General features: G+C 45.0%; 1 protein-coding gene across 5 annotated transcripts in view; it reads left to right on the top strand.

Annotated features, from left to right (window-relative positions):
- LOC135514793 (dedicator of cytokinesis protein 4-like) overlaps positions 1-21,332 on the top strand; it is a 144,301-nt gene that overhangs the window by 77,858 nt on the left and 45,111 nt on the right. For all 5 annotated transcript variants that reach the window (XM_064938410.1, XM_064938407.1, XM_064938408.1 and 2 more), the window contains exons 14-22: positions 5,030-5,154; positions 5,778-5,940; positions 10,628-10,734; positions 12,446-12,599; positions 13,530-13,627; positions 13,808-13,891; positions 14,599-14,699; positions 17,838-17,919; positions 18,282-18,452. In XM_064938410.1, the coding sequence (XP_064794482.1) occupies positions 5,030-5,154; positions 5,778-5,940; positions 10,628-10,734; positions 12,446-12,599; positions 13,530-13,627; positions 13,808-13,891; positions 14,599-14,699; positions 17,838-17,919; positions 18,282-18,452 (1,085 nt within the window). The remainder of the gene's footprint in view (positions 1-5,029; positions 5,155-5,777; positions 5,941-10,627; positions 10,735-12,445; positions 12,600-13,529; positions 13,628-13,807; positions 13,892-14,598; positions 14,700-17,837; positions 17,920-18,281; positions 18,453-21,332) is intronic.

The following is a 21,332-nucleotide window of genomic DNA, read 5'->3' as shown; positions in this document are numbered from 1 at the left end:
ATTGAACTCCTGGCAAAGTGTGGTTTGTTCTGGAGGAAAAAGGGGGGTTCAACCCGAAACTAGATGACCTAATAAACTGTCCGGTGACTGTATATTGGCATGAATGACTGTACGTAGTAAAGTGTACAGTAAAATGCACTTGCGAAATAAACACAAAGCCATTGTTTGAATTAAGAAAAAAAAATCGGTGTACATTCATTCATAGAAAGAGAAACACAAAGAGAGGAACCGTTCGCTGTGTCCCCTATTGTTTTGCCTTCTACAGTAACTCAACATTTCTATATCTCTTTGTCAGAGAGTCTTCTCCCACTTTCAGTGTGCCCCTGGGCTAGTGATTTTAGTCTGTGTATGCTCCTGTAGGCAGAGGATTATAGTCAGGCTGCGCTGCTCTCTCGGTCAGCCTCCTGGCTGTGTGTGTGTGTGTGTGTGTATGTGAGTCAATCTCTCTGGGTTACCATGGTGATGCCTATTAGCCAGTTGAGTTGGACCCTGAACACCATTAGATAGGGATGGGAGAGCTATTCGCTCGCACGCACGCACGCACACACGGGCTAAAAGAAGATGACTTCCTCTCGTTTCTATTCTGTGGCTAACCATTCTCTGAAGCGGATACGGACCCGCGTTCTCTCATGCAGACGTTGCCCTGCTACGTTGTGCTACTTCTCCAAAAAAAAAAAACTATTTTTAAAACATGTACCGCCACCACTCGGCTATTTCCTGCCCAAGACTGCCCTTCTAATTTCTGCTCCAGTCCAAAGGCTGCCTTGAGTGTATACATGTGTCCTTTCCTGTAATTATTCTCTAGGCGGTGAAGCTAGACAGACCTCCTCAGGAGACTGTGTTCCTATGAGGCAGCTACTAGCTACTCGTGTGTGTGTGTGTGTGTGTGTGTGTGTGTGTGTGTGTGTGTACACCTATCTCAGTACAGCTCTTAACACTTCTCACTGGCTCGGATAGTTCAGTTATCGATGTACAGCAACAAAATACAAACACTTCCCAGCAGATGAGAATGTAAGTGAGGATGGAATTCAGAGAGTCTGGTGAGGTGATGGAATAGCACAATGAACGTGTTATCACTAGACGTGTGTGTGTGTGGCCACATGACATCGATGTCACCCGTCTGGAGTCATACTGCAGGAAGCACCTGCCATCTTTAACGGTAGAGTTGCTTAGCCGTAATGTCTTACTGTGACTGTACGTCCACTCTACTTCCTAAGCCCCACACACACCTGTAAGTGCAACAGAAATGTCTGAAAGTGCAGGCGCAAGTGAAAACCGAGCCTTTGGAAAAACACAGATTTATTTTTCATATTTTACATGTTATTGTAAGCTTATGAGGTATGCAGGGAGGGTGCCACTGTACAGTCCAGTGTGACTCAGCTGTACGCCTGCTGACTGCCTTTGGGAAGTTGTTTTTGTGGAATGTTCAGATTCCGAGCCCTCAGACCCGTCTGCCCTGAAAACAGATCTGTGCCTTGTGCCAACCCTGTGTCAGTCCCTGTCACTTCCATGTCTGTCACAGGGGTGAGGAGGTCACCCTATCCTTGCTGACACTGTGATGTGTCAATGCATTGGTCTCCTCTTTGCTGATAGATATGAACAGACTTTTCTTCTTAACTTATTTAACTCTGTACTGACATTTAACTCGAACATTTATGTGTATTACGTCAAATGTAAATGTCCACTGAACAGCAAGAAAAATTGCAGGTATTTATACTAACACACATGACAGGGAACTTTCACATTTTACATTTTTACATTTCTCATTTAGCAGACGCTCTTATCCAGAGCGACTTAAAGTTAGTGCATTAATCTTAAAATAGCTAGGTGGGACAGGCACAGAAAGTACATTTTTCCTCAATAAGTGCAAGTGCTGATTAAGGTTATGTTTTGGGGGGGGGGGGGGGTCGCGGTGATGAGGAGGATTATTTTACTGTTTGAAGAGGTATGATTTCAGATGTTTTCTGGAAGATGGACAGGGACCCTGCTGTCCTAGCTTCAGGGGGAAGCTGGTTCCATCATTGGGCTGGACTGAGAGGGAGCTGCCCTCCCGTAGGGGTGGGAGGTCCAAGAGACCTGAGGTGGCAGAACGGAGTGCTCGGGTTGGGGTGTAGGGTTTCAGCATAGCCTGAAGGTAGGGAGAGGCAGTTTCTCTTGCTGTTCCGTAGGTAAGGAGCATGGTCTTGTAGTGGATGCAAGCTTCAACTGAGGAGGAGCGGGGTGACATGAGAGAACTTGGGAAGGTTGAAAACCAGGTGGGCTGCAGCTTTCTGGATAAGTTGTAGGGGTTTGATGGCACAAGCGGGGAGCCAAGCCAAAAATGAGTTGCAGTAGTCCAGACGGGAAATGATAAGTGCCTGGATTAGGAGCTGCACCGCATCCTGTGTGAGGTAGGGTCGTACTCTACAGATGTTGCAGAGCATGAACCTGCAGGAGCAAGTCACTGCTTTGATGTTTGCAGATAATGACAGGATGTTGTCCAGTTTCACACAAAGGTTCTTTACACTATGGAAGGGCAACACTGTCAACTGGGATGGCAAGGTCTTTGAGTGGGCAGGCCTTCTCTTCTTGCGGAGCCGAGTGTCTTGGTGTATATAGAGAAGAGGGCTTAGAACCGAGCCCTGGGGGACACCAGTAGTGAGAGTATGGAATGCAGACACACATCCTCTCCACGTTGCCGGGTAGGATGCAATCCAAGAGTGTGTATAGCCTGAGACGCCCCGCCCTGAAAGGGTGGAGAGGAGGATCTGATGGTTCAGTGTCGAAGGCAGCGGATAGATTTAGGAGAATGAGAACAGAGGAGAGAGAGTCAGCTTTGGCAGTGAGGAGAGCCTCCGTGACACAGAGAAGATCAGTCTCAGTTGAGTGACCCGGTTGGGATCAAGAAGATTGTTTTGAGAGAAATAACAAGAAAGTTGATCAGACAGCATGCTCAAGTGTTTTGGAAATCAAATACAGGTCTATAGTTTTCGACATCAGATGAGGGGAGCAACTCAGGCCACTTTGAAATCAGAGGGGACACAGCCAGTGGTCAGGGATGAGGAATGGGAGAAGGTCTCCAGAGATGGTCTGGAGGAGGGAATGGGGTCGAGAGGGCTGGTTGTCGGGCGGCCAGACCTTACTAGTCACATGATATCATCTGGAGAGAGAGGGGAGAAAGAGTTCAAGGCATACGGGTAGTTCTGTGTGATTGAGACCAGTGGACTCAATAGGCTGAGTGAATGAGTAGTGGATGTAGTCAACTTTTTTTTCAAAGTGGTTGACAAAGTACTCTGCAGAGAGGGAGGGGATGAATGATTAAGGAGGGAGGAGAAGGTAGAAAAGAGTTTCCTAGGGTTAGGGCAGACGCTTGAAATTGAAAGTGGCTTCAGCCACTTACAGAGGAATACATAGGAAGATAAGGTAGGGATGAGGGATTGAAAGGATGATAGGTCCTCTGGAAGTTTAGTTTTGCACTATTTTTGCTCAGCTGCCCTCATCCCTGTTCTGTACGCTCGCAATGAGTCACTCAGCCAAGGAGAGAGAGGGGAGGGCCGACCTGGCCAGGAGGAGAAGGGACAGTGCGAGTCATAGGATGTGGAAAGGGAGGAGAGTAGGGTTGAAGATGCAGAATCAGGAGACAGGAGGGAGAAGGATGATAGGATAGAAGTGTTGAGAGAGTGAATGTTGTGACAGTGCATGAGCATCTGGGTAGGGGATGATCGGTTAGGGTTGGAGGAAAAGAGACAGAAAGGAAGCAAAGTAGTGATCAAAGACCTGGATAGGGATTGCAGTGAGATTAGAAGGCGAACAGCCTCTAGATGAGGTCAAGCGTATTGCCTGCCTGGTGAGTTGGAGGGGACTGGGAAAGGGTGAGGTGAAAAGAGATGAGGAGGGAAAGCGAGAGTTGGAAAGTAATGAATCGAAAGAAGACGTTGGGAGGTTGAAGTTGCCAAGTACGAAGAGCCGGTGAGCCATTGTCAGGAAAGGAGCTTATCAAGATGTGAAGCTCATTGAGCAATTTTCCAAGGGCACCTGGTGGGCGATGGATGACAATCATGTTAAGCTTGAGTGGACAAGTGACAATGACAGCATGGAATTCAAATCAGGAGATGGACAAGTGAGAGAGGGAGAAAAGAGAATCTCTGCTTAGGAGAAATTAGTGGCCCTGTTCCACCACCGCAATGACCAGATGCTCTCGGACTATGAGAGAAAACATAGTCCGATGAAGGAAGAGCATCGGGATTAGCAGTGTTCTCTGGGGTGATCCATGTCTCCGTCAGGTCCAAAACGTCAAGGGACTGAAGGGCAGCATAGGCTGAGAGGAACTCTGCATTCTTGACTGCTGTTCCAAACGTGTGCCAGAGAACACAGAATTCCACATGGGATGTTTGCGCACTATACACTAAATTAGAACGGTTGCAGCCAAGGGGTGGGAGGCTTTACAGATGCTTATCGGGAGAGGTGAGAGAGTGGTGTGGAGCCTTCCTCGAACAACTTTGTTTTGGCGACGGTCTTAGTTTTGTGACATAACCGCCAATGACACGACCGCCGCTTACACCTCCCTGTACTATTTGCTGATTGTCTAGGAGAGATGAAACCATTCCCCCTCCAATACTGTCACTGGTTACAAAAACAAGTCACAAATTGATCTACCCCTCATTCCTGGTTGATGTGTCAACAATCACTTGAGATTTAATAGCAGTCAGCAGTTTGCACACCAAGTAGGCCACTGGGTAGACAGGCAGCACTTAGTCGATGGCCCTCGCTAGCAAAAAGGCCGTACTAGAACACAACAGACAGACCAAAACTCCTGGACTCACTCTTGGAAATATCAGGAGTCCTCTCGATATAGAATTAAGCAAATGACTCTATTTTCAATGTAGAAACATATTAATCAATCAAACACTAGATGAGGACGTCTGTTACTTCGACCACTAAAGAAAACACGGCACCGCAGGCCGAAACGTGGCTTAGGTTTACCCACACACAGAGTGTGCGGCGGGCTTTCTTTCTTGTTATTTGAACCACTCTGTTCACTCTCCTGCAGGAGAGATGAGGAATGACCTGTACATGACGCTGGAGAAAGGAGAGTTTGAGAAAGGAGGGAAGAGCGTTGCCAGGAACGTGGAGATCACAGTCTATGTGTTGGACATCCAAGGCCAGGTCATGAAGGTAAGATGACACATTCCTTAATTTCTCCATTCATTACTTTGAGCAAATTTTGTTTTTTCATATTACAGCCATGATTGGGCCTTCAATTCTCATAGCTGTACTGTATCAGTCAGGCTGAACGAGGCGATGTTCTAATGTCGAAGGCCTATATGGGTACGTCTGGTTGAGTGTTGATGAGGATGAGTGTTGGTCCATTGGTAGGTTACTCGTTTTCTCTGTAAAAACACTGTGGTTTCCTGATCAGGCAGGATGCTGCTGCCATACACAGAAAATAGATTTGATTCTGCTGCCAGTAGAGCTCTCCTCTGCATGCAACCCTGTCACTCACTCCGTACAGAGCGAGAGACAGAAAGTGCTGTGCGTCACAGGTCCAGTAAACAGTGTGTGTGTCCTGCAATCTCCCTCCTTTCGCCATTTCTTTCATCTCCACCTACCTATTAACACCCCTCTCCCCACTCTCTCCCCTCCCCTCTCTTATCTACCCCTCCTCTCTTTCCTCTCCCCTCTCTCCCTGTCTATCCTCTCTCTCCTCCCTCCCTCCTTTCTCTCCCCTCTCTTTATCCTCCCCCTCTTTCTCTACCGCCCTACCTCTCTACCTCTCTCCTGTTCTCTCTCTCCTCCAGAGTTATGTAGCGGCTGGTTCAGGGGAGCCTGGTGGGGATGTGTACCACTCCTTTGTGCTCTACCACAACAACAGTCCCCGCTGGGCTGAGCAGATCAAACTACCCATCCCTGTGGACATGTTCAGGGGCTCTCATGTCCGCTTTGAGTTCAGACACTGCTCCAGTAAGACACTACTCCACCACTACTCTGGGATAGTGTATTGTTTGTGTGGGGGAAGAAGGATGCTTGTGTGTGTGTGTACGTTTTTCTGGTTGTGTGTGTGTGTGTGTGTGTGGGTGTGTGTGTACTCCAATATTACTATATACACTGCCGTTCAAAGATTTGGGGTCACTTAGAAATGTCCTTGTTTCCCATGAAAACATACATGAAATGAGTTACAAAATGAATAGAAAATATAGTCAAGACATTGACAAGGTTATAAATAATGATTTTTAATTGAAATAATAATTGTGTCCTTCAAACTTTGCTTTCGTCAAAGAATCCTCCATTTGCAGCAATTACAGCCTTGCAGCCTTTGGCATTCTAGTTGTCAATTTGTTGAGGTACTCTGAAGAGATTTCACCCCATGCTTCCTGAAGCACCTCCCACAAGTTGGATTGGCTTGATGGGCACTTCTTACGTACCATACTGTCAAGCTGCTCCCACAACAGCTCAATAGGGTTGAAATCCGGTGACTGTGCTTGCCACTCCATCATAGACAGAATACCAGGTGACTGCTTCATCCCTAAATAGTTATTGCATCGTTTGGAGCTGTGCTTTGGGTCATTGTCCTGTTGTAGGAGGAAATTGGCTCCAATTAAGCGCCGTCCATAGGGTATGGCATGGCGTTGTAAAATGAAGTGATAGCCTTCTTTCTTCAAGATCCCTTTTACCCTGTACAAATCTCCCACTTTTCCACCACCAAAGCACCCCCAGGCCATCACATTGCCTCCACCATGCTTGACAGATGGCGTCAAGCACTCCTCCAGCATCTTCATTTTTTCTGCGTCTCACTAATGTTTTTCTTTGTGATCCGAACACTTCAAACTTAGATTCCTCTGTCCAGTGTCTGTGTTATTTTGGCCATCCTAGTCTTTTCTTATTATTAGCCAGTCTGAGATATGGCTTTTTCTTTGCAACTCTGCCTAGAAGGCCAGCATCCCGGAGTCATCTCTTCACTGTTGACGATGAGACTGGTGTTTTGCGGGTACTATTTAATGAAGCTACCAGTTAATAACGTGGGGCGTCTGTTTCTCAAACTAGACACTCTAATGTACTTGTCTTCTTGCTCAGTTGTGCACCGGGGCCTCCCACTCCTCTTTCTATTCTGGTTAGGGCCAGTTTGTGCTGTTCTGTGAAGGGAGTAGTACACAACGTTGTACACGATCTTCAGTTTCTTGGACATTTCTTGCATGGAATAGTCTTCATTTCTCAGAATAAGAATAGACAGGCGATTTTCAGAAGAAAGTATTTTTTTCTGGCCATTTTGAGCCTGTAATCGAACCCACAAATGTTGTTGCTCCAGATACTCAACTAGTTTACAGAAGGCCAGTTTTATTGCTTCTTTAACCTCTAGCGTCGAGTAATCCCGTATCCGGGAGCGTAATCATAGCCTCAAGCTCATTACCATAATGCAACATTTCCTATTCATGAAAATCGAAAATGAAATGAAATAAATATATTGAAACACAAGCTTACAAGCTTACAACACTGTCATCTCAGATTTTCAAAATATGCTTTTCAACCAAAGCTACACAAGCATGTGTAAGAGTATTGATAGCCTAGCATAGCATTAAGCCTAGCATTCAGCAGGCAACATTTTCACAAAAACAAGAAAAGCATTTAAATAAAATAATTTAACTTTGAAGAACTTCGGATTTGTTCAATGACGAGACTCTTAGTTAGATAGCAAATGATTATTTGTGAAGACGAAATAGCTCCGTTTTGCTCATCATGTTTGGCTAAGAAAAATACAGGAAAATGCAGTCACTTACAACGCCAAACTTTTTTCCAAATTAGCTCCATAATATCGACAGAAACATGGCAAACGTTGTTTAGAATCAATCCTCAAGGTGTTTTTCACATATCTATTCGATAATCTATCAGTGGTGGCAGTTGGCTTGTCATCAGAAGCAAACGGAAAAATACTGCAGCTGGAGATTACGCAATAATTGCAACGGAGGACACCAAGCGACCACCTGGTAGATGTAGTCTCTTATGGTCAATCTTCCAATGATATGCCTACAAATACGTCACAATGCTGTAGACACCTTGGGGAAAACGTGGAAAACGTAAGCTGACTCTTAGCTCCTTCACAGCCATATAAGGAGTCACTGGAATGAGGCGGTTTTAAAAAATGCGGCACTTCCTGATTGGATTTTTATATGGGTTTCGCCGTAACCTCAGTTCTGTGGCACTCACGGACAATTTATTTGCAGTTTTGGAAACGTCAGAGTGTTTCTTTTCCAAAGCTGTCAATTATATGCATAGTCGAGCATCTTTTCGTGACAAAATATCTTGTTTAAAACGGGAACGTTTTTCATCCAAAAAATTAAAATAGCGCCCCCTATATCCAAGAAGGTAATCAGGACAACAGTTTTCAGCTGTGCTAACATAAGGGTTTTCTAATGATCAATTAGCCTTTTAAAATGATAAACTTGAATTAGCTGACACAATGTGCCATTGGAACACGGGAGTGATGGTTGCTGATAATGGGCCTCTGTATGCCTATGTAGATATTCCATAAAGAATCTGCCGTTTCCAGCTACAATAGTCATTTACAATATTAACAAGGACATTTTCTAAGTGACCCCACACTTTTGAACGGTAGTGTACATGTTTTGTGTTATGAGACTAATATCAAGTCAGTCATGACTCCTCTTATGTGTGATTTGGGGATTAACATACTCTCTCACACTAAATGTTGATGTGCTCTGTGGCCCTGTAGAGTTTGGAGGCCGGTTCAGTTGACATTGGGTTATTAGATGCCGACTCTATCTCTCTAAAGGAACTTTAGCTTGCGATGATCCTGAAGCACAGCCAGTGATATTATGGGTGTGGAGTGTTTACTGTTTGTCAGGTGCTATTTTAGCCCACTTTTGAGGCTAACTTGCCCAGAGAACCGATGACATACATAACTGAAGCACAAGTCAAGAACATTGCAACACACAACAACTTTACCCACACCACCACCACCACCTACCGTGTCTCACACACATCTAACACCAATATATTACATTTGGTGGTGGCTCCAGTGATTGCAGTTTGAGCTTCTACTTTGTTTCTATGGTAACAGCTATCTGTTGAGACTCTGAGGCCAGTGTTGACAACTATTTTTCAGTGCGAGCCGCTATTTGCTAGATGACGTTTTGCCGTTGCCATGACGATGTCACAGCACCAATTTCTTCCCGCGGTATCTGATGTAGTGTTTTCACCCCCACTCCCACCGCACCCCCCCTTGTGCTTCTCTGCCTGTCTGAAAACCCGCAAAAATATAGTGACCAAGTCGCTAAATTGGCGACAATGTGTGGGGCAGAAGCCTCAATGTCAGAGGTCACAGTTGGGTCAGAGGTCAGGGGAGACATTTACAGAGATCTGTGGGCTTATTTAGATTCAAGAGTTGCAGCGGAGGCACCACGATGTGATTTCAGTTGACATAATATGTACGTTAACTTTTCAATTGACATTAGCAACGGACGGTCATGTTATCGTAAGCTTATGAGGTATGCAGAGAGGGTGCAACGGTACAGTACAGTGTGACTCAGCTTTACACCTTTTGCCAGCCTTTTGGGCGTTGTTGTTGCAGAGAGAGAGTTTGGGGGCTTAGCAACAGACATTCTTGCACTGCAGCTTAAAATTGACCGTAAATCTCCCAGACACGTTAGCCTTTAGTGTAGCCGCTAGCCAGTAAGCATGTTAACAGGTTAACAACAAACTATTAAACTACCCTTACAAAGCAACGTTGCAGTTTTGAAACCGCAGTAAAAGTGCAGTACCTTCAGCCGACTGTGGTATTTTGGACACAGTAATTGCAGAACGACTGCAGTTATACTGCACTCGGTGACTGCAATCTTTTTTTGTATGGGTATGCAAGAAATATGTCTTCATCTTAACAATATTACACACTTGAATAATGCAACAATTCACAAGCATGTGTAGACAATAATAAATGATATGATTGTCCGTACACTCATTACATTTTAGCTTCCAGACAAAAGCAGTTATTGCTAGCTAGCTAGACGTGAGCATTTCACAGCTTTACATGACAGTAATTAGTCTATTCTGGATATTTCCCCCCCCGATACGTCTCAAGACTCTCCTTCAACATTGGTCAGTGTAAAATGGGCCTGTGTCTCAGAATCTCCTCATATTCCTCTTCCAGGCCTGTAGTTGAGCGAGTCTCGGTATGTCTCCCTCTCCCACGACACTGAGGAACACCTCTCATGTGATGTCCACCTCCTGCTCTGACACAAGGCTGCCCTTATGGGCATACTGCAGCCTCTACACAACTATGACTCATAGGTGTTGTTTTTCAACCTGCTACCTTAAAGGTGCCATTTTCCCTCACTTCCCCCAAGGCTCTTAAAATAGAGATTAGAGATTTCGGGTTGAACGGATGCATAACACGGGAGTTTGGTGAGGGGAGGATGGCTCATAATAATGGCTGGAGTGGAGTAAATGGAATGAACTCCATTCTAGCCATTGCTGTAGCGCCGTCTTCCCCAATTAAGGTGCCACCAGCCACCTGTGACGCGTACCGGCTCCGTCTAGTGCTCTATAGTATAGCTGTCTGATCGTAGGGTAGCAGAGAGGTGGCGACCTGTGTGTTTTCCTGGGATAGTGACGTTGGAATGTGTGCGGTGTTCCACAGCCAAAGACAAAGGAGAGAAGAAGCTGTTTGGCTACTCCTTCGTTCATCTGATGCAGGAGGACGGACGGACACTGCCGGACGGCACCCACGAGCTCATCATTCACAAGGTACCGGAGTCCTACTGTGCTCACACACACACACGCAGTCATTTCTCGCCCGTCCACCGCGGTAGTCGTCACTTAGGTAGGCGCTCCACGTTGGTGGCGGATGAGTCAGTCCATGCCGTTTAACGCAAGTCCCTTTGAGACCTTGAGGGGGAAAACACGCTGTAATAATGCAGTCCCGGTATTATTATTGATGGTGGCTGCATGGCTCCACACTGAAGGCTTAGGTGGGTCAGAGGCTTCAGCAATGAGCAGGCAAGCAGGATGACGAGTAATATCTGTGTCTGTGACGTCCACTAACAGTGAGACATGGCTGGTGTGTGTGTGTGTCCTGGGTGGGTGGGTGGGTATTTTCTGTGAGCACTCACTCACACACACACACACACACACACACACACACACACACACACACACACACACACACACACACACCACACATATATCACATGCTCACATGGCTATTTCCCGTTGAGACTTTTCCAGTTTATACTCTGTCATAAACAGGCGCTTGCCATCCCAGCTGGTTTTTATTGCTACCCCAGTAAGCTCTCCACTTAACACATGCCCTGTCCAAAGCAAACAGCAGCTAAACCAACCCTCAGGCATTGCCAATTAAACATAGCTCTGCACTACGGGGCCTGTTTTGGGTGTAGCTCTGAGTAATTGCAGTTTGAGATAGACGGGGCTAGGGAGCATAAGCTGCAGAGACAGAGGTTACAGAGCACACAATAGTTCGCTGCAGGCTTGCAAGGAACTGTTCTGCGAGACGGGCAGGGCTCGTTAGCACCTAAGGCAGGGTAAGAGAGCATGCACGGGTTGTGGATAGTCTGGACTATTCTGAGACGGAGAAAGACACACAGGCAGGGTTGAAGAGGTTTTGTCCTGAAAGAGAGACAATATAATCCAAGGTACTGTAGAGAGACCGACAGGTTATAGGTTGTCTCGACCCATCTTAGTTGGACAGTCCTACAGGGAGAGAACAGAGGAGTTGAGACAGTGGGAGGAACCGTTATGCAGCCACTCCCCCCCCTGTGGTTCTGGGCTTGGCTCTCTGCAGGTTGACCCCGCTGCTCTTTCCTGGTCCAGCTCACCACCTCATTAAGAAGACTCCCACTGCTGACAGGTCATTTCCCCAAACGCAGGAGAAACCGAGAGATTTAAAAAAAACACCTTGGCCTGGCTTTAAATGCGCAAAGTGCTATAATTCATAACAAATACAGCTGCTTTTGGAGCCTTGCGCTTTGAAGTGCGTACATGCGTCTCCCCTTTTGTGGATCTCACATGTGCTATTACCTGAGACAGCCGGTTCTCCGTAGGATTTTAGGGGAGTTGATTGGGGTCGTCTTGTGGTGTTTTCCATTGGCGTAGAAAATCCACTTGCCGTCAGATGGAAGTCAGGTCAAAAAGCTGAAAGAAATTGACGTGGCCTAGTGGAAAATGCACCGTGCTCACTTTATAGTGTCCCCAGCCCTTTGCAATGTTTAATTTGAAAGAAATATACTGTAGTTTGAATGATGGTGATAATAATAATAATATATTAAATCCCACCATGAGCACTTTCCGGGGTGTATGGAAGCAGCATATTGTAGTGGAAGAAACTCCTTAATGTTTGAGAATGCAGTTAAGTAACGAACCAAATACCGTAGTACATTAGCCTTTTTCTCCAGTCTCCTGTAGTGGCTCTAACCCACTGCTGCATCTCTGCTCCTTTCAGTGTGAGGAGAATGCTAACCTCCAGGACTCGAGCTGCTACCTCAAGCTGCCCTTCTCCAAAGCCAATCTGCCCGGCAACAACCAGGCTGTGAAAGGCACCAAGGAATGTTTTTGGATCACCTCCTTCCTCTGCTCCACTAAACTCACACAGAATGGTAAGAGTGGAAGTCAAAAGTAGGAGAGCACGCATCTGCACGGTAGACCTACACCCGAACCAGTAGACCCACACCTTTCCCACACCACTGTAGGCCTGCTCCAACTTTCTATGGATCTATTATCCAGCGACAGATCACTTACTAGTGTAAAGGTTAATCGGGTCTGTTTCTGACTCGCCCGGAGTCTTGCCTTGAATATTACTGTAGAATTGCTGAATTCTCAAACGGTCTACCACTCCGTGTAAATATTCTGAAATGTGAGGTGCACAAAGTGCAAGGAATATGTTTAGTTTATTGTCTGGGGAATTACAGGTACTTCCTCACATCTAGACTGACAGCATGTTGCAGACACCTTCAGAAGTGCAGGTGGAGACTGAGTCCTTTATTCTTCAACCCGGATATTTTATTCATATTGTCTGGGGATTTTAACACTGGGAGAATTGCTTTATGTCTTTTTAAAGCTCGCTACATTATGAGATGGCGTCATTATTTTGATTTTAGTGGATTGTTTGAATGTAAATGTGTTGTCTTATTATGTCTTTTAAATAGAATAGAATTGCATTGTTCTTTTCCCCCAGAAGGAGCTTCAGTAATTCAATTATAGCACCTAAACCATACGCCCTCATATCGCTTTGACAGAAATGTTCTAGATTTCCCAAATAGTGACGCAAAGTTGTTTCTCTGTACGGATACTCAGGGTTGTGTATTCAATAACGCTTCTTCATTGCCTTGCCATGATATTGTTTGACAAGACAACGGCACGTTGCCATTTCATGCAGAAACCCAGGCTACTGTGCAGATGTAGAGTCTTAATTTGATCCCTTTTGTTGCTGAGAATTTTCCTGCAAGGCAGGAAATGCAAACAGTCTCTCACTAACCGAGGTTGTCCATGATATAACGGTCGTTGTTTCTCTTCATGTGTCTCTGTAGGTGACATGTTAGACCTGCTGAAGTGGAGAGCCCACCCAGAGAGGATCAATGACAGCCTGTTAAAGCTGAAAGAGATCGATGGCTCTGAGATAGTCAAGGTAACGCCCCTCCCCGGGGCCTCCCGTCTTCAACCTGATTGGTTCAGGATCACGTCACTCAAACCAAGTCTGCCCATCTTCAAAACAGAAATGTGTTCTAGATGTATCATATGATTGTCACCACATGATCTCATAGATAATAACTCATGTATGTCTATCGCTCTATCTCTCCCTCACTAGTTTTTACAGGACACACTTGATACACTCTTTGGGATCTTGGACGAGAGTTCTCAGAGGTATGGGCTGAAGGTGTTTGACTGTCTGGTAAGTGGCTACTGTTTCTGGGGTCTTCTATTTCCTAGCATATTGTGTTCTCTCTCCCTGACAGCTAAATTGTTAGTTGATTCGACACACTGCTGGTTGAATGCTTGTTGGAGCCAGGATTGGGATGTCATGACGGCAGAACTAATTGTGTGTGTGCGTGCGCATGAGTTGGGAAGTACACCAAGCCTCGTTAGAGAAGAAGGCCTGTGTCCAATAGTGGCTTACTGTGGTCAGAGAGAAAAAGTGCAATGATGCATGATGAACACAGACACACACACACTGGAAGCTTGAGCCAATGGATGTGCTTAATACTCTAACGCTTCACAGCCTTTGCTGATCAATCCCAGCCATGCTGCATCGTTCTAATATAGAGCTGAGGGATTGATCTGCTTGCAGTTGACTTGGTTCACTCACTCACTCACTCATCTCTTCTTCTTCATGGGTGAAAGTGAGGCAATCAAACTGCCTTTGTGACTGCATGATGACATAGTAGGTTAGGTTGAATAAATATATATGTGTGTGTGTGTGTGTGTGTGTGTGTGTGTGTGTGTGTGTGTGTGTGTGTGTGTGTGTGTATAATGTAACCTTAACTAGGCAGGTCAGTTAAGAACAAATTCTTATTTACAGTGGCGTTCGTTATTGGCTAAATAAAGAGTGTTTCATTTTGTGGCAAGAATGTGACTGAGTTATTTCCCTTCCTCTTTCAGGTCCACATCATTAACCTGCTACAGGACAGCAAGTTCCATCATTTCAAGCCCGTCATGGACACCTACATCGAGAGTCATTTTGCTGGAGCCTTGTCTTACAGGTGTGTTTCTGTCTTTCTCCTCCTAGGGTGAATTATGGTTGTTTTACGGTTGTCCTATGGTAAGACCTACGGTATTACTACCTGGTGATAATGGTGGGCGGCAAAAGGTGCTTCAGTGGTGTGAACGAGTCACCTGCGGCGCCACCTGTTTGAAAACTATAATTAGGATCATGTGTCCTCAATGTCTCACGTTGATTTGGGCCTGCAAGCGCACACTTCCTGCCACATACGCTCACTGTTCCTCAGACGCTGTGCTGTCGCCTCAAACTCACATTGTGATACACTCACACTGTTCTGCCCACACTGCCTGTTAAGCGCTCACGCTGCTAATTTCTCACTAACACCCCTCTCCTGTCAGGCTCACAGCTAAAGCGCTCACCTCTCCCTCACCTAAAATAAACTCAATAAACTCACTCTCATATATCTAGAGAGAGTGTGTTGCCTGCCTCTAGACTCATCGTCTACGGTGGTTTAGTTGGGCTGTTCAGTGACTTCAGGACGATATAATACTATATGTACACTATACACTACCGTTCAAAAGTTTTGGGTCACTTAGAAATGCCCTTGTTTTCCATGAAAACATACATTAAATTAGTTGCAAAAGGAATAGGAAATATGGTCAAGACGTTGACAAGGTTATAAATAACGATTTTTAATTGAAATAATAATTGTGTCCTTCAAACTTTGCTTTTGTCAAAGAATCCTCCATTTGCAGCAATTACAGCCTTGCAGACCTTTGGTATTCTAGTTGTCAATTTGTTGAGGTACTCTGAAGAGATTTCACCCCATGCTTCCTGAAGCACCTCCCACAAGTTGGATTGGCTTGATGGGCACTTCTTACGTACCATACGGTCAAGCTGCTCCCACAACAGCTCAATAGGGTTGAGATCTGGTGACAGTGCTGACCACCATTATAAACAGAATATCAGCTGACTGCTTCTTCCCTAAATAGTTCTTGCATAGTTTGGAGCTGTGCTTTGGGTCATTGTCCTGTTGTAGGAGGAAACTGGCTCCAATTAAGTGCTGTCCAGAGGGTATGGCATGGAGTTACAAAATGGAGTGATAGCCTTCAATAACCCTTTTACCCTGTACAAATGTCCCACTTTACCACCACCAAAGCACCCCCAGACCATCGCATTGCCTCCACCATGCTTGACAGATGGCATCAAGCACTCCTCCAGCATCTTTTCATTTTTTCTGCATCACACGAATGTTCTTCTTTGTGATCCGAACACCTCAAACTTAGATTTGTCTGTCCATAACACCTTTTTCCAACCTTCCTCTGTCCTGTGTCTTTGTTCTTTTGTCCATCTTAATGTTTTCTTTTTATTGGCCAGTCTAAGATATGACTTTCTCTTTGCAGCTCTGCCTAGAAGGCCAGCATCCCAGTGTCGCTCTTCACTGTTGATGTTGAGACTGGGTTTTTGTGGGTACTATTTAATGAAGCTGAGGACTTGTGAGGCGTCTGTTTCTCAAACTAGACACTTTAATGTACTTGTCTTCTTGCTCAGTTGTGCACCGGGGCCTCACACTACTCTTTCTATTCTGCTTAGGGCCAGTTTTGCGCTGTTCTGTGAAGGGAGTAGTACACAGCGTTGTGCACGATCTTCAGTTTCTTGGAAATTTCGCGCATGGAATAGCCTTCATTTCTCAGAACAAGAATAGACTGATGAGTTTCAGAAGAAAGGTCTTTGTTTCTGGCCATTTTGAGCCTATAATCTAATCCACAAATGCTGATGCTCCAGATACTCAACTAGTCTAAAGAAGGTCAGTTTTATTGCTTCTTTAATCAGTACAACAGTTTTCAGCTGTGCTAACATAATTGCAAAAGGGTTTCCTAATGATCAATTAGTATTTTAGCAATGGAAACGCGTTATCTGAAGTGATGAATCACACTTCACTATCTCGCAGTCTGACAGACGAATCTAGGTTTGGCGGATGCCAGTAGAACGCTAACTGTCCAACTGCATTGTGCCAACGATAAAGTTTGGTGGAGGAGGAATAATGGTCTGGGGCTGTTTTACTTAGTTTGGGATAGGCCCCTTAGTTCTAGTGAAGGAAAATCTTAATACTACAACACACAATGACATTCTAGACAATTCTGCGCTTCCAACTTTGTGGCAACAGTTTAGTGAAGGCCCTTTCCTGTTTCAGCATGACAATGCCCCCGTGCACAAAACGAGGTCCATGTAGAAATTGTTTGTCGATATCGTTGTAGAAGAACTTGACTGGCCAACACAGAGCCTTGACCTCAACCCCATCGAACACCTTTGGGATGAATTGGAACGCCAACTGCGAGCCAGGCCTAATCGCCCAACATCAGTGCCCGACCTCACTCGTGCTGTTGTGGCTGAATGGAAGCAATGTTCTGACGTCTAGAGGAAAGCCTTCCCAGAAGAGTGGAGGCTATTTGCGTGGCAAAAGGGGGGACCAACTCCATATTAATGCTCATGATTTTGGAATGAGCGGGTGTCCACATACTTTTGACCGTGTAGTGTACCAATTCAGTACTAGAAATAACATTGTGCACTTTATTAGCTTGGTTATGTCCAACAAAATGGATGGCTGTCTCTTCAGTACGCTATGTACCCAAAGGAAAACCAATCAACGTGCGATCACGTTCCAATCACAGAAAAGCAGGCGAAACATCTCCCACGCAGATGTTCATTCTGTGCAAATTACTGTGCTCTCTCCACCATTTTCCCTTGTACTCCTACTGTCTCTTATGATGTTGTTCAATTATCTGTAAGTGTGTGAAAACCTGGCCACTAGTGTTAATACACTACACAGTGGGAATCTGCAATATTGTTATCGCACCATTGCACTGCCACACAGACGTTTTCTAAACCAACCCTTGTGTTCTGTTTCTTTTGTCGCATGAACAGAACACAATCGAAGGTTGTTCAGCCCTCGACGTTGTTTATGAACACCATCGCCATACATTTTTAACAATGTGGGTGTATCATACGCAGAGATTTTACATCTGTCAAGCGTTTACTCATGCTACACCAAGGCGTCCTTTGTGTTTTGCTCCTCTGCAATATGTCGGTGGATGCTTGGGGTTGTTGGTGGAAATGCATTGTGATCGCAGGGAAAGGTCGAGGTCAGTCGTTGATGCTAGACGTGTGTCTTTCACAGGGACTTGATCAAAGTACTGAAGTGGTACGTGGATCGCATCATAGACGCTGAGCACCAGGATCACATTCAGCAGGTCCTCAATGTGAGTGTGTGCTCCTGAACGCATGCACACACACACACACACACACACACGCGCACGCGCATCCTCTTCAGCATGTGTTGAGGATATCTCCGTATCATTCATTAGTCTCTTTTCGCCACCTCTCTCTCATATTGTTGCTGCATGCAGTTTCAAAAAGTGGAAATGCTACACCTTGGGTGTTCAACATTTCCATTACAAGTTACTTTTAATGGCCTAGTAGCACACTTAATTGCAGGGACCCACATCAACGACACTAATATGTTTCCCCATTATGTTTTAAAACCAGTGTTGTCTAGCATTATGGTGGATGAGTGATGTTATCAGTGAGTAACTGTGTGTTACTTTATGCCCCCCCCCCCCAGGCCACTGAGTACATCTTTAAGTACATCATCCAGTCCCGGCGTCTCTTCGCCCTCGCCACGGGGGGTCAGAGCGAGGAGGAGTTCCGTTGCTGCGTCCACGAGCTGTTCATGTCCATCCGCTTCTTCCTGTCCCAGGAGAACAAGATCACCAGCCCCGTCACGCAGACACAGGTGTGTCGGTGTGTGTGTTTTTCTGACTGTGTGTGTGTGTGTGTGTGTGTGCACGCACGTGACATTGACACAGTGGCTTGACGCAGTGCAGACATGAAACATGCCCCACATGATTGATAGAGAGCACAGAGGTTATCAACATTGCATCCTGGTCTGTCTTGCTTTATATGCCATGGGCAATAACAGCAGGAGGCAGGCTTCTCTGTGCGTGTGCGTGTTATGTTTCAAGCAATAAGCAATCCCACTTAATTCAGTTTGATTTGTAAGAAAATGTTTTTAATTGAATTTCCCGCAGATTATAAACCCTGGAGATACTTTGTAATTCATATTTCATACTTTGTCTTGGGGGCTGCACAGCACAAAACCAGTCTCAACTGCTCTCCAGGAAGACTAAAACAAAGCTGCTAAACACACCCACAAATAATCTGAATTACACACAGTGTAGCGTGTGTGTCTGTGTGACTCTGTCTTCAGCTGATGTCTTTGTTTGTACAGACCCACACAGTAGTATGAGGGTGTGTGTGTGTGTGTGCTTATTATACACCAGAGACCCGCTTGTCCTCCTTCCCCCAAATCCTCGAGATCCTAATCTACAGTAATACATTATGTGTGTGTCCCTGCTCTCTCTAGTAATCGTCTCTCTCCAGTTGCTCTCTGTTGGCCTCCAGCCTGTCTCTCCCTTGGGCCCTCTACAGATAATGTGTGGGTCTAATTCAAGGTTGCACACTAAGATATAAGCCACTGGGCTGTGTGTGTGTGTTGTGTGTGTTTACTGCACACTTAGCTGTGTAAACTCTCACAGCAGCCCACCCTAATGAACCCAACTGATAATGACCTGGCCCGTCAGTCTGTCTGTTCACCCTGTTGCGTGAGTGACCATTCACTCTGGCTCTCACTCTCTGCTGGAGATCCTTACCACACACTGCACTGTTATTTTCACCTTGTGTGGGTTGTTATTACGCCCTGGTGTCATCATGCTGCTCCACCTGTCCTCCCTTCCAGTACCGCCATGAAATCATTTTAACTAGACACAGAACAGTTACAGTAACCATGCACAGTAACAGTGTGCACCTCTTGACACAATCTAGTTAAACAAATGGCTGATTGCTGATCTATTGTAATCGTGATCTACAACCGAACAGAACAACGGCTATAGGAGAATGCAGGTCAAACCACTCCTAATCCATGTTAATATTTTTAATGACTGGTATACGCCCACACCATTCCAACATAGAATAGCTGCTTTTTTAAACATACTTAACTACCATTTTCTAGAAGGAAAACTATTTTACTCATATTGTAATAGGCATACCTGGAAACACTGGACAGTTACTTTTAAAGGTAGACTTTGGGCAAAAATGCAAAAAAATAAATGGCTTTAAACTGTGTAACTGCTCAATGCACCATTATACTCATAATTTGTTTTTAAGAATTAAAATATAATGTAACATATTTGGACACAGAAGTGCAATTTCTTATCGAGCTCTACAGCTTCCGTTACAAAAAGAAAACCTGTGAAATGACGTCAACACATGCTGGAGGTGTTACTGGCTAGCTAAAGTGTCTAGCTTAGCTAACAAACTAGCTATGTCGAGTGCAGCGCTCACGACCAGAACGACACATCGATGAACCACCAAAGGCACACCGTGTTTCTGTTTGAAAAATGAGAAAGAGGAGGAGTTGGACTGTTTTTCGTGCTCAACGTCGACCGTTAAAGCTCATTACCAGCAATTCTACACATTTTGCCATGGCTTATGACACGTTCCTATGCCATCTGGTGGGTTATAACACAACACAATGTGGATTAAGTCCAGGCGTAGGAACGTTTTCTGAAGGCACTGTAGGTTAGAGATGAGGGACATCAAGATATATTATGCTGTAGTGGAATTGTGTTTCTGTACAGGCATAGAATAGACGTTCTGCTGTGTGTGTTTGGGGTCCTAGACTGTATCGGTTGAAGCATTGGTTATGATTGGTTTGATTTCTCATGGGCCACATTTACTGAATATACAGTAGCCTATTTGTTAGTGTAACTGTTGATCACTTTAGGGACAAGCCTCCTCTAGATAAGTGTGTTCTACACCTAAACGGTATATGGTTTGAGTAACATTTTCTAATACAAACGGACTATAAAGTAGCCTATGTGTTAACTGTGAGTCACTTTCGGTAGAAACCTGTACTACATACTGCTTGATAGCTGCTGTGCCTTGCAAAAGTATTCATCCTCCTTGGCATTTTTCCTATTTTGTTGCATTACAACCTGTAATTGAAATGGATTTTTATTTGGATTTCATGTATTGGACATACACAAAATAGTCCAAATTGGTGAAGTGATATTAATTCATTTATTTTACAGAAAAGTATTCACCCCCTTTGCTATGAAGCCCCTAACTAAGATATGTTGCAACCAATCACCTTCAGAAGTCACTAAATTAATTAGATTGCACACAGGTGGACTTTATTTAAGTGTCACATGATCTCAGTATATATACACCTATTCTGAAAGGCCCCAGAGTCTGCAACACCACTAAGCAAAGGGCACCACCAAGCAAGCAACACCATGAAGATCAAGGAGCTCTCCAAACAGGTCAGGGACATCCCACCGAGCACCATAACCCTGAAGGAGCTGCAAAGCTCCACAGCGCAGATTGGAGTATCTGTCCATAGGACCGCTTTAAGCAGAACACTCCACAGAGCTGGGCTTTACGGAAGAGAGGCCAGAAAAAAATCCATTGCTGTTTGCCAAAAGGCATGTGGGAAACTCCCAAAACATATGGAAACAGTACTCTGGTTAGATGAGACTAAATTGAGCTTTTTGGCCATCAAGAAAAATGCTATGGTGTAAATCCAACACATCTCATCACCCCGAGAACACCATGG

Source organism: Oncorhynchus masou, chromosome 26 (genome assembly GCF_036934945.1).
Source record: "Oncorhynchus masou masou isolate Uvic2021 chromosome 26, UVic_Omas_1.1, whole genome shotgun sequence".
Taxonomy (NCBI): domain Eukaryota; kingdom Metazoa; phylum Chordata; class Actinopteri; order Salmoniformes; family Salmonidae; genus Oncorhynchus; species Oncorhynchus masou.
This window is presented reverse-complemented; position numbering and strand designations above follow the sequence as displayed.